Here is a 21,371-nt window from a genome sequence, read left to right as displayed (position 1 = left end):
CGTATCAAGAAAGAGTCATTAAGAGACAGGCAGATGCCAAGTGCCAGCTTTTATTTTTGGAAGGGAAGGAGAAAGGCGATTGTCACCTGATTCTATGAACGGAGCAGGGAGACGTTGTGTCACCTGATTGAAGTCTCTGTGGTAGCCAGGCTACCAGAGTTGGCAGTGGCTAGAGGGGTTCAAGAGGGTACCGTGTGGACAGTGGAAATGCCTGCCAAAAGCTGGGGTGTTGCTGAGTGGCCCGTGGACTCGAAGGGTGGGTGGGCTGTGAGAATCCTGGGGCTCCTGGGTGCCAGGCTCCCTACACATCACCTGTGGAGAAAGAGAGGTGTGTGTGGGGTAAGGAAAATGGCAGAATCATAGGGTAGATCAGGGTCAGTAGGATGAGGCAGACCAGTGCCAAGGTGGTGACTAGGGACGGCAGAGACGAGAGCAGGGATCAAGCCACACACTTGTTGGTCTCTTGATCTGGCAGGAGGCATGTGAGGAGGGCCTGGGCTGTGCAGTCAGACCATCTGTCAGTGACTGAGAGGTGGGGTTTATTGGATAACCTCTGTGAGAGGGTCTTTCAGTATAATGAGGAATTGGGTGTAGTGTCTTGTTGAGAGAGCATATGGTACTTAGGGGGTGCTGTCAGGTGTGGACCACACCTGGGGTCTCCAAGAAGGACTCGGGTCTGTAGACAGTCTGTTGGAGGCTCATTTTTTGAGGAGAAATGAGAGAAGAAAAAGTTGGGCTCATCTCAGAGGGATTTGGCAGTAGAGTTCTTTATTGAAGGGGGTGCCGAATTTGTTAGAAGAATTTATAGCAAAATGAAAAGATGTCCCCAAGTGGTATGTATAAAAGATGACAGTGGGGACTTCTATGGCAGAGGGCAGAGGGGCTGTTTGTTAGAAGGCATTTCAGGGAGGAGCTGTTCTTTAAGCATTAGCAGTAAGGTACTTCTCTGACATGGAGCGAGCCGTGGGGGGAGATGGCAGCTGTCTACCTGGGCATAGCTTCGGAAGAAGAGTTGCTGAGGACTGAGGTCCAGGTTCGGCAGGGTGGTCTCCCCATGGTGCCATAACAGCCTCTTGCTATATGCCTGCATATGGGGGTGAGATGGGGAGTAGCCCTTAGTTAGACTCCAGAACCATGGCCATTTGGAAGTCTGATGCCCTACATACAAAACCTAAAACCAGTTTGTGGCTCTTTTGCCCAAGTTCTTCACAGACACACTGGTCTAAGCAAGGAAAAAAATATATATATAGGTATCCTAGAAAAGAGGGATTTGTGAGGTAGGAAGGGGATCACCATCTCTTCAAGGGGAATATGAAGAGTAAAAGGCTTTACAGCTGTGTTTGCTTGAGGGATGGTAGAAGGAATGGCTATTAACAGATCCTGGCTCCTGGGATGGGAGTTACCTGCAGTGCAATGGCCAGCCCACCAATGTCTGCAGCATTCTCCAGGAATGTCCGCGATCCATTGAAGGAGGTTCCATTGGGTAAGGGAATGGTCTCATAGTGGTGTTTCATACACAGCAGCGCCCCCTGTAGGGCACGGGTGTCACAGGCTGGGCAGCCCCCAGGGAGTACTGTTGAAAATGCGGCCAGGTAAAGAAATAGTGAGGCGCCATGTAAGGATGAGTACAAGGGGGCTACCACAGACTGGGCTGGCCCCCAGAAGCATTGCAAAGGGTTCAGAATTGTCCAACCAGGAGCCCACCCTTTCTCCTCACAGCCTCTTTTGGGGCCTTCACCTGGGTTCCCAATGGCCCCACCTCCCAATGGCCCACTGTTACCCACAGAGCTGGTAGAAGATGTGCAACAGCTCATGGGCCATAATGCTGCCAGCAGCGCCAAAGTTCACGGCTCTGGGGAGACAGAGGTTTAGCTTACTCCCAGAATCCTTCCAAGTTTTTGACCCCAATTCTCTGACCACAAGTGCCATCCATCATAACATCTGTCCATCAGGCTTGGGAAGTCCCCCTGCCCACCCTCAGGGAATAGCCCCTACCTGGGGTAGCCAGGGTGGAAGAATGGCGGTTGGAGGAGTCCAGCTGGGAAGACCACCACATGGTCAGGTATTGAATAATAAGCACTGACCCCCCAGGGGGATACCTTCCACCTATGGGAAGAGCACATATGAACACCATCTCCATCAATTTTGGTCCCTCCCACCAGACATGAAGTCCCTCTCAACTACTGTCACACTGTTCCTGTTTCCCCAAGCCCCCATCTTTCTTGCTAATCTTGGATGGGTATCTCTGAGATGCAGGGTCTATGTCTCCCTTGCTCTTATACCTGTGGTAGGGGAAAGACTGCAAGAAGCTCTGGACAGTTCTAGCTTGGAGGGATCGGAAACAGCTCAGGAAGGACTGCAGGTAGCTGGGTCCAAGCTGTATCTGGGAGGAGGCAGGAAGTGACTCGGATACACAGAGACAAATACAGATGCACACTGACATACACTGATGGGTACATCTGAACACAGACGGATAAGCCCCGGCATATAGACATCCATAGTAAGTGGAAGGCAGCACAGTGACACCGCCACATGTCGGTGCAGACAGGATTTACACAAATCAGAGCACAGATAAACACGCTCAGGCAAGTCACAAGAATGCATGTGTATATGCATGCACACACACTCAGTGTGACCTGAAAAGGTTTTGTTGTTCTGCTGGCAAGACCCACAGTGTGGATATTCACCCATAAAACCCAGGGATCACCAGGGCAAGGAAGGGGTCAGTTAGGATTGCCCAGGATAAACAGATTATCTGCCACTCAGGTGGGTCAGGGGGCCGAGGACTAATGAGGAGCTGGCAAGGGCAGGGACCCACATCGTTGTATTCCTGTCTGGCCTGTGATGGCTCCAGGGCCCATTCTGGGGCCCCCATCTTCACCTGCAGTTGGGTGACCTGGGGAGAGACACAAAAGATAGAAGAAACCTAGCTACCCCAAATCGATCAGAGAGAATATCTTGTGCTCACTGCCCTGGTCCCACCTTTTGTGTTGTCAGCAGGGTATGTGTGCAGTATATTGGTGTGTACACTTGCCATGTGTCCTTGTGCCTTTGCACTCTCCTCCCACCAGTGTGATCTCGGGGTCCAATACTCAATTCCACCCCTTCCGACTCCTGTATTTCACTGTGAGCTCACCCTGTTCTGGGCCTCTTGCCGGGTCTTCTCATCCATCCAGGGAACCCTTCTGAGGCGGCTGATGAGGGCATTCTTGATTGCAGTGAACAATTCCATAGCCTGTGAAGGGGCCAGGATAGAGAAACAGAATCAGGGTCAGCTTCAGTCTGGGGTCCTGCCTGCTGGGCCTCTAAGAAGGACCTTGGCTCCAAGGAGCTACCAGAGAAGGGGGAAGATCTCTGAGAGAGAAAGCAGGAAGTAATATTAACTAGGTGACTGGAAACCCAGAGCACAGAGATCTGGGGGGGACAGAAAGGAGGTGCCACACCCAGAAAGGAAATCTGAGAGCTGGTCACTCCCGAGGTCAATAGGGAAGAAAGTCCTTTCCATGGGAGATCCCAGCCTTCCGGGGGAGGGAGATACCATCCTTACCCTTGGTCAGGTGATCCACTCAGAAAGCAGAGGGAGGAAGAGGACCATCATTCCCTTCCCTGCTCTTGAGGCCCCTTGTCCTCACACTCTCGTAATTATGGCCGGCATTTCCTCTCTCCATCTTTCTGGGCATTTCAGCTTTCCAACAAGCTGAAGTCTTCTCAGCTTCACAACTGACTGTGTGGTTACTGCTTTCCTATCCATCTACCTTCTTGTTTGTATCCTTTCTTGATAGAGGTAAATGGATGACGATATCAGAAGCCTGAGCTCAAATTCTGACTCTATTAACTGGTAGCTGATCTTGGGCAAGTTACTTAACCTCTCTGTGCTTCAATTCTCTCTTCTCTGAAATCAGGATGATATTAGGCATTAAAGTAGTTCATGCAAAGTGCTTACAAGAGTATCAGCCACATGGTAAGCACTCAAAGACTATTCAGTACTCATTCACTTGAACTTTTTAAGATTATATCATTCCATTTTCCTGTCGTTTCCTGTGTTGTTAAGAAATCATAGAGAAACAGGGATTCGTTTAGAGGCCACGGAGTTCAATTTTCTCATTTTATGGTTGAAGAAACACAAGTGCAGCAAAGTTAGGTAAGTTGTCCAAATTCCATGCATGTTGTGTGCACCTGTGTCCTGTAGTAAAACTATGCAAACCCTAGGGATGCAGCCTGGCCTCCTTTGACTTCTCTCTCATAGTGTGGTCTCTCTCTCTCTCTGTGACTGCCTGACTCCCTGACCATCCCCCAACCACAGAGTAGGGCACAGTCAATAGAATTAGGAGAGAATGATTGGGTAGGAAGGGGTGGAGGGACATGGGCTGGGGAAGAGCCCTCACATACAGCACTTTGGGTGCTCGGGCTGAAGGCCTCACGGACAAACAAGGCTGCCAGAGTAGGCTGGAAGAAGGTTCCTGTATCCTCCACACACTTCATCCATCGAGGGCGGGAAGGCTATGGAGACAAATCTGGAATGAATGGCTCCATCAAGCATTCTTCCTCATCCGCCTCCCCGGGCCTATCTCATCTAGACCTTTATCCACAGGGGAAGCTCTCTTTGTCTTTCTGGGTTTGTCTCACTTTGCTCTATCATCCCTTTTGGTGATACACATGGGGCTATTGCCACTTGGTAATAAAAAAGGCTATGTCCTCCAGGATTAGTCTCATGAGTCTGGATTGGGTGAAACATCCTTATTTATTGACTACCGAATTTGAAAACAAGTTCTTTCAGAGGCACCCTTATAGAGAACCGAAAGGCTCCTGGATAGGAGAGGACTATACACCAAACCTCTCACCTCAGCAGGTCTGTTGGCCACCCAGTCCCCGCCTGTCACATGCACCATGCTGGTAGCCCAGTAAAGGCTGCCACCCTCCCATGTTTCTTTGCTTAAAATGGAAACTGGGGAAGGTAATCCCTCTTTCCTTTCTGCCACCTTCCCCAACTCTCCAAATGGTTATTGTGGACTATAAGAACTTTGTCTTAAAAAGAAGAAAATGATCAGAGTGAAAATGGGTTTTAGACACCATATTGTTTGGTAGGAGAAGGAGACAAAAGAAAAGACTAAACATGAATTCAGAAAATCAAGAGACTTTTGGTCAAATCAGGGAAAAGAGGATGAGATGAAAGACATCGTCAACTTCAAAGGCAGAAAGGTGGTTGTACAAAAACTCAGTAGGGGCTTGGCAACTGGGGTGTTCTTAGCATGGGGACAGAAAAATTGACCAACATAAGAGAGAGATGCCGGGAAGGTATTTGTGGGGCTGGGGATGGCTTTGAGGTGCCTACCACGAATAGGGCCTATAGATGATATGAGACCAATTGAGAAACATGCTCAACAGGTCAAGGGTGAGAGAGCTGGCCTAGAGGAAGGCTGAGCTGAGACTCTGTAAAAACAGCTAATATGCAAATTTGGGGTAAGCAGAGATGAAGTCACAAGACTTCATTCCTGTAACTTATTTACTCCTCTCAGATCTCCTTGGTGGGAGAGTAGTTAGGTTGCCACTATGCTTTCTGGTACCAAGATTGGAGAGAGAGTTTAAGGGGCTTCCTGCAAGAGAGGAAACAAAAGGGAAGGCCAGTATTGTTGTCCTTGAAGAAGACACTTTGGGGTCTGCCTATTTTGACCTTCACCATTTTGAAGGTTGCTCCAGACCCAGTTGTCCACATTTGTGTGTTCTTGTCCCCTCTTGTGAGGATAAGGACTCAGCCACTCTCTACAGCATATTGGCTGCAGCTCTAAGACACAAACGTGCACAGTGAAGATGAACTGGAAGAGAACCTGTGTCTGACAGCCATGACTGGGTCCAGGCAGGCTCGGCTGGCTGCCTTCAGTGACTGTCCATCCCCCACCGGCCTCCTGATGACAGGTCTGGATCTGAGACTGACTTTCATCAGGCTGTCGGGGAGCATGGGGGAGGTAGCAGCCACCCCCAGGGCAGCAGCAAGCACATCAGCCTTGAGCTTGGTTGATCTGCCTGCCCTTTCCACACCTCTTCATTCTTGAGTTGTTTCCTGATCCCTTTTGCTAATGCCTGCCCATTTTTCCAACAGCTTTTGCCTCCTCCATGCCTGTCCCCATAGCCTAGGCCCCAGCAGGGTCTAGCCTGGTTCCTGGAGGGCATAGATGCCACCGAGACTACCCATCGCTAACCCCTGCAAAACTCTGGGATTCCTTTGGTCACAGTTGTTCTGGGTCACATCTCCCATGAGAAGGAAAATAACTTCCAGAATCTATAAATAAATGCAGGTCTTGGGGTGGAAGTTGACAGGTTATATATTGGTCTACTGGGGGTTCAGAGTATCTGAGCTGTCTCTCAAGACATGGAAGGATAGAGCATACTATATATATTAAAAATAGAGAAAAAGAGGGGCACCTGGGTAGGTCAGTCAGTGATGTCTGATTCTTGATTTCAGCTCAGGTTCAAGAGATCAGACTCCACCCTGGGTGTGGAGCCTACTTGAAACTCTCTCTCTCTGTTCCCATCTCTCTTCCCCTCCTGCCCCCTCATGTGTGCTTCCTCTCTCTAAAGAGAGAGAGAGAAAGAGAGAGAAATATAGTGGGAACAATCATTGCCAAAATAAAAAAGATGGAAGAAATACTTCAAGCTCATGATAATGAAGCCCAGTACATTAATTTTAGGGAACAGAAGATAAGCTGCAGATATAACCTTAGAACTACAAATAAACATATTTAAGAAATAATAGAAATCAGAAGAAAATTCTAGGAATCTGAAGGGAAGCGTAAATTTTCTTAATTTGCCATAGAGGGAAAGTAAATTTTAGAAATTATACACCAGCCAGGAATCCTTAATGTTAATTTCAACACCAAATTCTAGAATCAGTCTTTAAGCCAATCATTTCTGAACACTTGAGAAACTGCATATAACTACTAAGGGATCACTAAAGACAAATAATGCCACAATAATAACAATTTTTTCTGGTTAAAACTTCACCAAACTAGGAAAACCCAGAAACCAGGAGTCACAGACTCAATAAGGGCCAGTGGCGGGGTAACTGAGGAGCAGCCGGCGTCAGACGGAGCATAGAGTGACTAGGGTCAATGGGCAGAGCATACCCAGGCTGAATAGAGCTGCCTTACTCAGCCCCTGTCACTTGTGACCCCTGAGGAACATTAGCTCAGGGCTGCTTCAGCTTCACACTTACCACACATGCACTCAAAAATGCTAGAGATGTGACTACTATCATGCCATCTCCTAATTTTTGACCGCTGGTGATTAGCTAAAAGATTGTCAAAAGCTTTAAGGTCAAGAAAACACATTGATTGTCCAGATTCATTTTCAAGGAACCACCACAATACTATCTCTGAACAGAGAATTCAGCATTTACTAAATGTGGATTATTAACCCCTGCACTTTGGTTACACAAACCGTCCCTGGGAGAGTAATACCTGCCTGCCCCCGCCCCCCGACCAATTTGCTTGGGAGATCAAATGAAGCACCACATCGAAAGCATTTTGTAAACCTTAATGTGCCCCTTCACTGTGTTGCCATTGGTTTCATGGAGGCCTTTGGGTAAACCATAAACTTAGACCTTGTGAATGAGATGCAGAAATCTGTGTTGGAAGATAATATAATTGCATGGCTTCTTAGTGGGTTGAACCATAATGAAACCTTGGTGACCAGTGACTCCCAAGTCCACATGAGCTTCCCCAACATCCTACCAAAAACTGCAACATGCTCCCCACCTAGCATGCCATTTCGCCCTTTCCTGATTTCTTTCTCTGTAATACTAATTGCCACCGAACATATTTTATTTCCTTAGTTTATTGTCTTTCTTCCTTCATCAGAATATCAGTGTCTGAGGGCAAGGGCTTTTGTCTTTTGCCTGTGTGGTATCCCAAGGGCAGAGAGAAGTGTCTGGCACATAGTAGGTGCTCAGGAAATATTTTTGTTGCATAAGTGAATGGATGACTTTATAGCTAAGTCTTCAATGACCTGACCTGCTGCTCTTCCTTCTTTGGTATTTTAATCATAATCTAGATGAAGATACACTAAATAAAGCTGCAAACGACCAACAATGGGAAGGGAAAGGTAATACAATAGAGGACTGGAACAAAGGCTAAAATCATCTGAACAAATCAGGATGTTGGGCTGAATATAAAGAGTTCACTCCATAGGTATAAATGTGATGTTCTGCTTTTACTTCCCAAAATTCAGCTTCTCAAGTTTAATAAGAGGAAGACCTGGTCTAATGGCCATTTCATTGATGGTATATTCAAAATCATTCAACAAAATATGGCCAGTTAATAAGACCTCATATTACTGAATTGGGATTTTATAAATTAGAATTCACTCCAAAGAATATGCTTAGAAATCCACAATTAATAACCATTAGATGAAACCATAAATTTTGGTCATATCAAGACCAATGGGTTGGTGGTGTCTGACTCCCTCCTCCTTCTCACAGCTCACATCCATCACAGCACCTGTTGCTTACCTTCTAAATACATTCTTTTGAAACATAAAACAGACCAATCTTTCTGTAGGCTTCCATTTCATGCCGAGAAAAGCCAAATCTTTCCAGTGGTCTACTGGGTCCCCTCCATCCCTCTCTGATTTCCTCCCTTTGACTCTTTGTGCCAGCAGCAGCAGGCAGAAACTTCCATGCATGCCTCACCATCGCTTCTCAGCCAGAACCACAGGGGGATCCCTTATGTGGCCCCAAAGCTTAGCCAGCCTGCTCCATACCTTGTCCAATGAAGTAATGTCCATTTCTTTGCCAGAAAACACTTTCAACTCTCTAGACAACTGCCTCTGTCCTACGTCTAGCAGGGAGATCCCACTGCCAATCCAACCTTCCCTCTGGTCTCCCTCTTGGGAAATCTGAGGGTTTGTCATGTGACTCAGGGTCTTTCTGGAACACAGCTACACCCATTCATTTACTCTGTGTGCAGCTGTTTTTGTGCTACAAGGGCAGAGCTGGGTGGTTGCAACACAGACCGTATGGGCCACAAAACCAAAAGTATTTACTATCTTGACCTTTGTAGAAAGAATTTTCCAACCCATTTTATGTTTTCCTACCCACTGATTTCTCAATCCTGCATAGTATGTAATTAAAAACATGGCCTCATGAGATGGACAGGTCTGTTTTGGGGTCCGTTTCCTCATCAAATGAGCTGTATGGTCTGGGGAAATCTACTTGCCCTTTCTAAGGACCTCAGAGTGTTTGTGAGGGTTAAGTAAAATCACCCACGCTAAGTGTTCCAAACAGTGCCTGACATACAGTAACACTCACTGTTCATTAGCTATTATTCTTATTCTACTTGTTGGTAAAACTTGAGTCCGCTTTTAAGCTCAAGGACAGCTATAATCCTAATGGTATATGAGGATGGACATAATGGATATAAAGGATGTATGTAAGTATATAAAGGATGGCAACTTTAGCAATCTGTAAGCCTTCTAAGTTCTTCAAGTGTGATTTCAGTATTGGCACACCTACATCCTTCAAGGAGTACCATCAGACCATAGCTCTGAGATTGACAGAAGGCTGTTTGTGGCCAGGGACTTTGTAGCAATGTCAGCTAAGAGGAGTTGGAGTTCTGTCTGCTTCATCTGTGTCAAGAGAAAGGCTGAGTAGAAGCTTCTTGGGGACTTGCCCATCTGAGTGAAAGTCCTAAAAAGGAGTGTTTTGTTGTTGTTGTTGTTGTTGCTTTGTTTTGTTTTATTCTTACCACAGTGATCAAGAACAGACCCTCAAGCTAGATTACCAGAATTCAAATCCTAGCTGTGCCAACTTACTAGCCATAATATCTTGAGCAAGTTACTTAGATTTTGTGCCTCAATTTCCCCATCATAAAATAGGCATAAATGATGTGTCTACCTCAGGAAATTCTTCAGAGAATTAAATCAGCTCATACATATCTAGAGGGCTTAGAAAAATATCTTACTCCCAATACTCGATAATGACATCACAGTCCCTATGAACTTCATACATTTCCCCTCTCTGAATACCACAGATGCTTCAGGTCACCAAAGCAGTGAATTTCTCCAAGCCACAGAAATGGTCCACAAAAGAAAGAGAAAGAAACCCCAGTGATTTTCAAGATTACACTGAGGCCTTGATTGAGGTTGGAGCATATCTAATGTTCTAGACACCTTTGCTTGCTTTTGGATGTGTCTGACGTAGGGTTCCAAAGTTCATGGTAAAAGAGTGTCTCCACATATTACGTGACATAGAAGACCTGGATTAGTGTGTTTATGACACAGCCACCACCTCACATATATCAGAATCTGGACCACAAAGCCCATGCTATGGCCCAGCAGATCCTACTAGATGTCAGAGATCAAATCTTTGTGAAGCTCATTTGAACATCAAACACTGTAATCACCTAGATAGAGGAAAGACCACTGCTTGCTACTCATGTCTTGCATCCCAGTGAATCCTAAGCTTTAGGTCCATGTCCTCAAATCACAGAGCTCTGGATAACTAGACAAATAGTTTAAAGGTCATGACAAAGGAAAAGCAATGGTTGATCATTTTAGAGTCTTGTATTTGCACCTTAGTACTCTGCCAAAGGCCATAAAAATAGCCAGATGTGTGTAAATGTATGGTACTCAACATCTCAGTTCTCAATATAAGTACCATATGCCAAAATTGTCTGCTTCCATGGAAACACTAGACATTGCATGACACTGCCCTCATGCCCTCGTGCCCTCTCCCTGGGAGAGATATGCCAACATTTATCCCTTAAAATGGCAAATGTTCCTTTAGCCCCCATTATGGGAAAATTCATTCCTTTGTCTCCTCACCATAGGTGGTCTTTCGGTCAGCTCCCCCAGTTTCTGGATCAATGATCTGCGTGCCTCTTGGAATTTACTGTCCAGGGCTGGAGAAAGGGTCCTCACCAGCCCCAAGATCATGTGGCTCTGCAGAAAGTCTCTGAGGAAAGAAAAGAGATGGACACATACACCCATGGCTCTGGGGGCACCTTGAGAACAGCCTCCCTTGTGTAGTCACCTTGATACTCCCGGGGGAAGGCCCTTCTCTTCTGTAGCTATAGAAAATAAAGGCTTGACCTTGGAATAAGTCAAGAAAAGCTTTCCTTGGTGTGAGTTGGAGAATGGTGGTAGAAGGAACTAGATGCAGAGGTGACTTCTCAAGTTGCAGGGAGGGAAGGTTCTGAGCTAGAGGAAGACTGGACTTAAAGAATCTAACCAACAGATTCATCTAATTCCACAACCAAGAAATCTCAGTTCACTTTACATATGATTTGTAATTATATATAAACTTGCTCACATCCACAAGAATGGCCCTTGGCTTCCTTCACAAAGAATTTCTAGAATTTGTTGCCACTGGGTTACTATGAAGAAGGGCCTTAAACCCAAGCCCCCAGAAGGAAGTTGCTATCTTCAGGTAGTGGCCATCCAGGCACTGGGGATGTCAGCCCAACACAGAGCCTTACCCATAAGGTCCTCATAATCCTTCACAGCTGAGAAATAGCTTCTCCCCTAGCTTTTTCCCCAAAGAACCCCCAGCCTTCACCTTATCCAACCACTGGCCTCATGTGCCTCTACCTCTTGCCCACACCTCCCAGCTGCTAAGACACACATGCCTTCCCTGTCCCTAGTGACCAGTCATCTAGCATCTCCTATAGCTTAGAGGCTCTTCACAGGATGGGTTCTACTCCCAGTAAATCCTGTATCTTGCTGGGCACCTGTACACCTCATTTCATGTGTGTTTTTGCTTACCCGTGCCCCCCAAGCCTCTCGTATCTCCTGTTCCCTCCATTCACTCTTGGGCCATCAACCCCCAATTATTCTCTGCCCTTTTGTGTCCAAGGGTTCCTTCCAACTTCCTGAGAAGACCTTACCAGCATGCATTTTCTGTAATCTTCCTCGTCCCTGAGGCCTTCTGGCCCTCAGACATTTTTCATTTCCCTTATACTTCCCCAATCCCACCTGAGGCAAACCTGTGATATGACAGCTGCTCTTCCACCAGTTGAGACATGTTTTTCAAATACTCCAGATCATGGACCAAGAGAAGCTGGGAGGGGCTCAACGGCATTGGCGTGAATGTTGCTTGCAAGCAGGACAACCAGTCGATGGCAGGAGCCATTTCCTTAGAGGAGGGACACAAAGGCTGAGGGGGATGGGATTGAAGGGGATGGTTCCCCTCCCTCAGGGTTTGACAGGGAGTGGGGAGGTGGATTGTTGGGGGAAGGGATGGAACCAGGAAATTTAGGGATGAGAAGGAATTAAGGAATGAGGAAAAAGGAGATCTGGAGAACAAGAAAGTTTGGGAGAGAAGCCCTCATGGCCACCCTCCTCCAGTCCCTGGTTCAAGGCACCTGCAGTTGGTCAATAGTGACCATGTGGAAGAGCTTTCCCTGTGCCCGCCGCTGCTCCAGGGGCCTCAGAAACTGAAACAGCTGTGAGGTAATGGAGATGGACAGGTAGGCATGTTCTTGTACTTTGTTTGGTTCTCCTCCCAGCAAGGTTCCCAGCTGGTTCAGGTAAGTCACGTATTCCCGCACAATCTGGGGAAGGGGCAACCTCAGTCACAGCCATCAGAGGCCCCTGCCTTTTTCTGAACATCAGAGGTCAGAACCTGACCTTTGTCCATGGAGCCATCTTACCTGAGCATAGATCTTCTGTTCCTGCTCTTGCTTGAGGGGAACATCAAACTCTGGCGGGTCTATCTGGACACAAGAGATACTGGAGAGAAGTAGGGAGCATGGAGGAAGGAGAGGACAGGTGTGGGGAGAAGGGGAATATACCACAGAAGATGGCTTCAGGACACAGAGAAGGAGCAGAGAGGACAAAGAAAGGGAGGGGTTTGGGCCAGGAAGCATGAAGGGAAAGAGTCTAGACATAGAAATGTCAAGACAGGGTGGGTATTTCAACCAGTGTAGGGGTGTTCAGCAAGAGAGAAGCATACTAATCCGTGTCCTGAAGGAAGCCATCCCCTGTACTAGGGCCAGGTCTAGAGTTAAGGGAGTGAGAAACTGTCTCAGGCACAAGATTTAAGAGGTACTGAAAATGGTAATCAAGATAAATATTCTAATTGGTGTTTTTTTTAAATAAAAATCAATGTTAAAATCTATGCTGACTAAAAGATCAAATCTTTGTTCATCACAGATTTTTTCCTGAAAATCTAAAGTGTGTTTTTTATCCATTTTGAAGAAAAATTAAAGATTTTTTTTTCATCTGCAATAACATTTTTGGTCCATTTTGTGAATAAATAATCTCTTCAAAAAAATCCGCAATGAACAAAAATTTGATATTTTGTTTATCATGGATTTTTGCATTGGTTTTGATTTTTTTAATTATTAAAATATTTATTTTGATTGCTGTTTTTGCTAACCTCTTTGATTTTGTGCACAGGTAAGTGCCTCACTTACTTCTTCTGTCCTCACCTTAGTCCTGGCATGTCCTTGATTCTGTTCTGAAGAGCTTTGCTCCCACACTTTGCCTTTTTTTGTGCCAACTTCAATATCCCACTCCCACTTCAAGCTTCCCCCATCTTGAAAAATCTTTCACATGGCTCCTTTGTCACATTTATGTCCACATTTTGAAGAACTAAAAGTCATCTCTGTCCCTGCTTCAACTCCCTTACCTTCCTTTTAAACTCTGTACAATCTGCCCATTTCTAAAACCCTTTTGATATTCTCTTCTAGAAGCTTCCCAATGGTGTCTTCTCATTCCTCATTCTCTGAGGTCAGAAATCTCTGGAACCCATGATGATCCAACCCTCCTGAGATGCTCCTCCCCTGTCCTCTGTACCTCAGCCATGCTGGTCTGACTCCTCCTCCCTGCCCCCAAGCCCCCATGGGGGTGATCCCTCCGCAGTCAATTCTACCTATTTTTCCCCTCAGAGTCCATCCAGTCTCCAGTTGATGGTAACCATCCTCCTCCCACTCACAGCACATCAAAACTGTGGGGTCATTTTCCAGTTTCTCCATTTTCTGCATTTATATTCAGTCAGTCACCAAGTCCTCTAGAAGCACCAGGGACCATCACCACTGGGATGAAGTTGCCTAAATCTTCATGCCTGGCCTTTCCTTTCCATTTCAATTTCTCACAATCATCTTAGTTCAGAACCTACAAATTGTTCCTCTAGACTCCTCAATATCTCTAAACTGACCTTCGAAATCACTGCTTCTGCTTAAGTGCATTGCACAGCCCTGGTATTTGAAAGGACCCAGCAGCATTTTTGTTTTGTTTTGTTTTTTCTATTAAGTCAAAGTGATCGCTTCCATCTGACTTCTGAGGCCAGGAATCATCAGGCCCAAACTCAAGTCTTCAGTCTTGCTCTTATCTATCCCCCACCACACCTCACCCCTCCCCCAAACCCTCTGTTCCACAAATCAGCCTTCTCACTGACCCCACAGAGGAGTCACACCATTCAGCCTCTTCCCTTAGCTCAGGACTTTCCCAAAGCCCTCCTGATGCCCTTAGCTTCACCTTCACATATGTGATTGAACCATGTTTCAAGTCTCAGCTCACATTCTCCCCTTTTGGGGACATTCCTTAACCACTGCAGATCTTAACTGCTCCTTAAAGGCCACACAGGTTAAACTCCTGAGCATACCCTTTAGAACAGAAATTTAGAATGCCTCATACTGGTTAACGATAGCTTTTCTTATATATTCATCCCCATATAATTCTGTGGAATTTGTGAGAGCAGGAGTCAAATAGATTGCATTGCCCACCACAATACTGATACCTTCAATATTTTTATTTATTTACTTGTTTAGCAAGCACCTGTTGTGGGTCTCTGGCTGCCAGGCCTTCTACTAGATTCTGGGGAACAGAAATGAACAAGTTGTGGTCCTGTTCTTCAGGGGCTCATGGTCTTTAACATGGTATGGTGTTCAATGATGAGAGTTTGGGAAGTGGAAGGACAAAAGGGTCTACCTAACTCATAACTAGGGTGTCAGTGAAGTCTTCCTGGGAGAATAAAGATCAAATCCCGTGTTTTAAAAATATGTGAGTTTTGTAGGCTGAGCTTGAGGGGTTGGGGAGCAGTGTTGCAAGCAAAGGAGTCATCTATTCAAAGAATTGAGGAATAGTACTGAAGCTGTAAGTTAGCATGGCTTGAGGTTTAAGGGGGACATGGGATGGGGCAGGAGATAAGGCTGGAGAAGTGTGTAAGGGTCAGATCATAAAAGGACTTGCAAGGCTTTGTTATGGATTAAGAACTAGATTGTGATGACCTGGCGAGGCATTGGAGGCATGTACACAGAGACAATAGCATAATTAGCTCTTGGTTTAGAAAGGTCCCTCTAGCAAGAATGAAGAGCAGATATGGGGAGAGTGATGCTGAAGATAATATGGTTAACTAAGAGGCTGTAGGGGTAATCCAGATAAGCAGTAAGAAGATAGGAACTACGTCTGTCTTCTCCCAACTGGCCCTACTACTCCTTTTCCTAATTTCACCTAGTGTCCCTGGTGTCCCATCAATAATTTTCCCTCAAGATAGGGATCTTTCCTACATTGTACATTTGTCCTCTCTCTTTAGCCCACAAACTTCCACTAGGAGATGCTAGGCTAGAATACCAAGTGGGCCCAGGTCTTACTGCATTTTTGCCAATACATCCCTCACCTGGATGACTGGCGAGTATGGAGGGGTGGGACGAGGTTGTAGATAGGCTCTGAAGAATGGAAAATAACCATACTGACTCATCAGAAGTCTCAGAGTTCGGTTAAAGTCTAAGGAAGTCCAATTACCGGAGATTCGCCAGCCTCCAAGCTGGGAAGCAGAGAAACAGGGCTCAGTATAGGGTGATGGCCTGGGAGACCTGCCGCCCCCTTCCTCAGACACCTGCTACTTCTCACCACTACTCTGAGTGCTTGGAGCCCTTGAGGCTCCACCTCTATCCTTCTTTCTCTACCACACCCAGGTCCTCATGCTTCCAAAGGGTTTTGCTATTTCCATCTCCCTCCTGGAACTTGGAGATCCCTAGGAAAGAGACCTCCCCCCTCCCTTTCTAGAAAAAAAAAAAAGCGGGGGGCAGCCCGGAGCATACATTGGTCCTATGTGTTTTGTATCTAGAAATGTTAACGTCCTGGGTCTCACCTCCTCAATGACTTGTCTGAGGGGGGCAGCCCCAACAGCTTCGATGGCATCTGTGTCCATGCAGGACCTGTAGAACTGGAAGGCTTTCTCCTCTCCAGAGCCCAGGTGCCAGGAACCTGGGGCTTCTAGAAAGGAAGCATGAGAAATTAGAGGAGTAGAGAGCTGAGAAGAGGGTCAAGAAAGGGGACTCCCAGGGAAATGGAAGGAAGGGGATAAACATGGGGATGCGGACAGGTGGGACAATGGGAGGGATTGGCTCAGCGGGAGAGCAAGTGCAGGGAGAGGGAGTGTGGGGAGGACTGAGAAAAATAAAGGAGACACTAGGGAGAATCAGGGAGGAGAAGACACGGGAAAGAAGGAAGAGACAAGAACACTAGGAGCACCTATGGGTCCAGGAGAAAGGATGCAAAAGGAAAGCAGGAAGGAGGTGAGTGAAGAGATTAGAAAAATTGGGGAAACCAAAGAACATGGAGGGATTGGAGGGAGGGAAATCACCTGGAAAGTTTTAACAAGGAGACGAAACAGGGTCCAGGCCCTCGCTTGGGACCCCAGGAAACAAGCAAACATGTGGCAACAACCCAAAGACATATGTTTTGGACTCAGCCACTCTGTAATACCTGCTGCCTGTCCCTCAGCCCCTGATACCCTTGACTCCCTTGTGCGCAAGAGCATTCATCCTGAGCGCACATTTTCTGTTCATCTCTGGGCCTTAACTGGAAGCATGGCCCCTCTACCAAGGGAAGGTCAGCCTCCATTCTTTCTCCATCAATAGGACGGCAGAGGGATACATTCACGCGTCCCAAATTCCAGTGGATACAGCCCACACTCCCTCGGCCACCGTACCCTGGAAATGCCTGCTTTTTGCATCCCATCTTATTCCCCATCCTCACCACCATCCCCCAACTTTCAACCTCCCAGATGGCCACAGCTCCTTTCCCAGACTTCTCCTGTCAGTCTTTTCTCTTCTCCACACACAGCCTCTTCTCTAACCCTGGGGCTTTAGGTGGGTCCTCTCCTCTACACACTTTGTACCTGTGTGGATCCACTCCCTGACACACAGCGAGATACTACCCCCCCACACACACACACACACTTCTCACCCCACTGGCCACATCATCCCAACTGGCCAGCCCCAGGATCCCCTTTTATCCAGTCGGGCTTTCACACCAAGGTCCAGGGTTTCCGTGGAGAACAGGAGATAATGGTGAGAGGGAGCCAGGAGGTGCAGGGAAGGAGAAGAAGATACTGACCCCTGATGGGGCTCTAGAGGACCGGGTGGGGGGGTCTGGTGACTGAGAGTGATGGACACATGAGCTTACGTGCAGCAGGTGGTGAGGGAACGCAGGTGGGGAAGGTGCCAGGTATAGGAGAGAAATCGAACATTTCGGGGCAGTGACAAGGGGAGAGCTTGAAGAGAATGCAGTAGAGGGACGGGAGAGAAGGGGTAGGTAGTGAGGAGCAAGCTGCAGTGACAGAGAAGCCACCAGCTGTCCCACAAGCACACAGGTTTGGGACAAGATAGTAATAGGCTCAGAGCCACCCACTTGCCCAAAGGGCCTCACCCAGTATTCTCCGAAGTCGGCTCTTATTCTCCTCTGCAAGAGCCTGGAAAGAATGATCGGTCCCTTTGGCCTGTCCACAGGCAAAGCTGAAGAAATCGGTGCAGGGGGCCACACTGGTGTTTCCAGAGGCCAGGTAACGAGCCAGGAGATCCCAACACACAGGAGTCGTACAGGGGCCTGCGGGGAAACGCTCAGAACTGGGAGAGGGAGAAGAGGGAAAGAGAAAGGGACAGGGCTCCCCCAAGGGGCTAGGTAAAGGAATGCCTGGTGAAGAAAGGGGAGAGGGACCCTGTGAGGAAGCCAAGACCAGGAGCAGATGGGGAGGAAGAAGTTGGGAAGTGGGGAGAGAGGAGTGGGTCAGGCAGGGTAAGTGGTGAGTAAGTCCAAGGCACAAAGCCTGGGGGATGTCCCCGATGAGGAAGGGCTGACTAGGTTGGGCGCTCCCAGGATCATGCTTACGAGGGCCACAGCTCCGGAAGATGTACACCAAAAGCACAGAGAAACCAAGGAGCACACTGAAAAGCAGGCCAGCCATTAGCACCCGCTTGACCACGGACCACTGTCCACTGGGTTCAGTGGCAGTGGGCAGCCTTTCTTCTGGAGATCTCTGTACAGGCAACCAGGAAGTGAAAACCACAAGATGGAGGGCATTAGGAGAGGGGGTGAGGAAGAGAAAGGGGAGAGGAAAGAGAAAGGAAAAGTTAGTGCCAGGGCCCCTGTGTAGAGAGATCCTCCTCCTCACTCTCCCTAAACCCAGCCCTATTCGGACCCCCTGGGAGATGCACAAATGAGAAATGCCACCCATTCTGGGTAAGAACCAAGTAGGCTGTGAAGGGTTAGAGTTTGTGGGATGTGAGAGCTGGAAGGGACGTCATTCATCCGCCCCACAAGGGTCAAGCAGGGCACTTACCTCCTGGTTCCGGGGAGGCCTCATTCCACCTGCCCGGCTCATTCCCCCGGCCCGGCTGCTTCCCCACTCTGGTCTCCACCCTCCTGAGCTGAGGAGGATGGAGGGGAGAGAAGCTAGTTCAGGAAGGGGGGCATTCAAGAGAGTTATAGCAGGTCGTTTGGACGCTTCCTGTCACACAGGCGCTATCATCCAGGGCAGTGTTCCCAGAAGGGCTTCGGAGGGGCCCCTCCCCTGGATGCACCCCTGCTTTCCTCCCTCTCCTTTCCAGTCTCTGCTCTCCAAGCCTCACGTTCCTTCCTCTCTCCTGGGGGGGCACAGCACTCGCACACAGAGCCATCCACCCCCACCCTGGCCATCTGACCCCAGAAGGGAACAGTTTTCTCCGGGGGACTTGCCCTCTCTCAGTCCTCTCTGGCTCCCCGAAGCTTCCTGGTTCTGCTCTAAGTGCTGAGTCTTAAAACAGGTTCAGGAAAATGGCCTCCCTCCTACCCCCACCCCAGTTCATTGGTCCTGGAGAGGGGGAACTTCTGCCACTTGACTCTCCTGTCCCCATATTCACGCTGTTGGCCTCTGGGTGGAGTCTGTTTATCAGCCCAGAGACACCCAGACCTCTCCTCCTCCTTTATCTCAGCTTCTCAGGGGGAGGCGAAGGGAGGGAGTCTTCACTCGAGAAGCCATCTTGCTCTTGGGTGGCTCCTCTTGTCCTGGTCTATGCCTTTGCTCAAGGAGTTTTTTTTATTTCTGGAATATTATTTCTTCACTCCTTTCTCCTATGATTGAAATCTCCTGGATCCTCCAATTCTCAGGTAAATGCCACCTTGGCCAGGAGCTCTCACAGCTCCTGGGAATGTTTGATGGCTCTCAGGGTGTGTCAGAACTCCGCTGTTTGCAGGCAGAGCAGTGCACAGCCAGGAGACCCTGATCTGCTAATTATTAGCCCTGTGACAATAAACAAGCCACTTAAATTCTCAAGCAGGTAAGAAAGTTTTATCATCTAGAAAATGAGTCTAATATTTGCCTTGCCCACCTCACGGGAACTCACACAGTCTGCAAAGAATGAGGCATTACTGAGTCTTCCATTCTCTGTTGTCTCCCACAGGTGTTTGTATCTTCATCTCCCTAGGGATTGAAAATCTTTAGTGGCAGGACGATGTTCCTTTTTCTTTCAAGATGGTCTACAGATATTTATAGGAATGAATTGCATTCCAAGCCAGTAACTCTCTCTCCCACATCACATTGAGGTCTTCCCCTGCAGTCACAGTGAGCTCATTTCTGAGAGACGGTATTTCACCTCTGTCCCCTGTTTTCTCATCCCAGGCAAGATAGGATAGTCACACTAACGATCCCTCTGCAGGATTTCCTGCCCACTTCAGTGCTGTGCTGGGATGGAGGTAAGGCTCCCCGTCTGTGGTTAGAGAAGTGGAAAAAGCCAGCATGCCGATGGAGTCAGCAAAGTCATGAAGAAAAGTTAGCGCTTTGGGCACCACAAAAGGAGAGATTGAAGTCTTCTGAGGACAAATCTAATGGGACAAAAATAGTAGCCGTGTAAAGCTGGCGTGGTACTGGGGATCTGGACTGACGAGGTGAGAGACTAGAGACGCATTGGTACTTGGGTGGTACAGGAATGATGAAGTGAAGGCTTGGCCCGGGTTGATGGTAGAGGGGATGTAAATACATGGACAGAAAAATTTCATGGGAGGGAACAATGTCATGGAAGCTGATGCAGTCAGGGAGGAGGGAGTGCGTGTAACAGCCACAGGTGGGCTTCATAATTTGTTTCTGGATGACCAGGAAAACGGCAATGCCAGTGGTAGAAAGTGGAATCGTGGTTAAGGGCTTCTGTAGGAATCATCTTGAGACCAAAATGATGACGGGATTTTAGAGGTTTTCGGTCTGTTTGCATACAAATCAGTTGTACCTTCTTCTCCCCTTCCCTAGATGATCAGCCTTGAACTTCTAGCTTCCCTCGCTCCATTCCCCTCCCCATTCCTTTCCTACCCAGTCCAGCCATCTGGGCTGAAGTTTCTCTAGGAAAATGGTAGTAGGGACAATTCAGATTAGATAAGAGCTGGTTGAGGCACAAGTGTGCTGTGTTACATGAGCCCCGTGAACAGGCACTGTGGCCTGGACTTGGTGTCTCTCCTAGAAAAGCTGAGCCAACCAAGGAGATACGGCAACACGGTTGCCAGCCTGCCCCTCCCCACCCTGCTGCCTCCTGCAGGCAAAGTCGTCTCTGTTCTGGGAGCTGCCTCAGGAGCATAACCCCCTTATCTCCCACGTCCTACTGTGCAGTGAGTCATCACCACCACCACCACCACCGCCACCACCGGCAGGCCCCGGCACCCCACACACCTCCAGTGCAGCAGTCACAATTGCTGTAGGCATCCAGAGAGCCCCAGCTAACAAGGGTAGCAACCACAGGCTCTTGGAGCAGGCATATCTTGGCAACTACCACCTCCTGGTTGCCCTCAGTGTGCGGTGAGGTCTATCTGAATTCCAGGATCTTTTGTTTGATACCATAGTAATATCAAATAATAATAATAAAAATAGTATCCACGTTTTACTGAGCACTGCCTATGTGCCAGAGGCTCCAGTAAATGCTTTGCTCACATACATGTTTTCCATTCAGTCTTCAATTCTATGAGCAAAGTAAGAGCTCCTTTCCTTACTTACAGATGAGAAGACTAGGATACGTGGAAGTATACTACATTTTCCCCAAGTTATAAAATCAATAACCAGCAGAGCTGAGGCTAAAGCAAAACCTTCACTGTTGAGGTCCTCAGTCATTACATTTCTATTTTTTTGGAAGGCTCTT

At 47.7% G+C, this 21,371-nt stretch overlaps 1 protein-coding gene across 12 annotated transcripts; it reads right to left on the bottom strand.

Moving 5' to 3' along the window:
* Positions 1 to 36: 36 nt before the first annotated feature.
* KEL (Kell metallo-endopeptidase (Kell blood group)) lies at positions 37 to 19,105 on the bottom strand. Of its 12 annotated transcripts, none has more exons than XM_032305311.1 (19): positions 18,557 to 19,098; positions 18,106 to 18,253; positions 17,647 to 17,823; positions 16,085 to 16,209; positions 15,736 to 15,757; positions 15,611 to 15,659; positions 12,642 to 12,720; positions 12,354 to 12,434; positions 11,976 to 12,124; positions 10,816 to 10,945; positions 4,390 to 4,500; positions 3,137 to 3,235; positions 2,819 to 2,896; positions 2,283 to 2,383; positions 1,996 to 2,106; positions 1,785 to 1,852; positions 1,404 to 1,573; positions 989 to 1,084; positions 37 to 312 (listed from the first exon to the last, which is right to left on the bottom strand). In XM_032305311.1, the coding sequence occupies exons 1-19, from the start codon at positions 18,596 to 18,598 to the stop codon at positions 151 to 153; spliced, it is 1,998 nt and encodes a 665-aa protein (XP_032161202.1). In that variant the 5' UTR covers positions 18,599 to 19,098; the 3' UTR covers positions 37 to 150. The 12 variants fall into 12 exon arrangements, with proteins under 12 accessions (XP_032161202.1, XP_032161197.1, XP_032161195.1 ...); XM_032305306.1 differs by having other exon boundaries at positions 12,354 to 12,542; positions 18,557 to 19,097; XM_032305304.1 differs by having other exon boundaries at positions 12,354 to 12,542; positions 12,642 to 12,704; positions 15,611 to 15,757; positions 18,557 to 18,644; positions 18,952 to 19,097.
* Positions 19,106 to 21,371: the final 2,266 nt, after the last annotated feature.

This window comes from Mustela erminea, chromosome 11, assembly GCF_009829155.1.
Source record: "Mustela erminea isolate mMusErm1 chromosome 11, mMusErm1.Pri, whole genome shotgun sequence".
NCBI classification, from domain to species: Eukaryota; Metazoa; Chordata; class Mammalia; order Carnivora; family Mustelidae; genus Mustela; species Mustela erminea.
The sequence above is the reverse complement of the archived record's forward strand: the minus strand, read 5'-3'. Positions and strand labels throughout refer to the sequence as shown.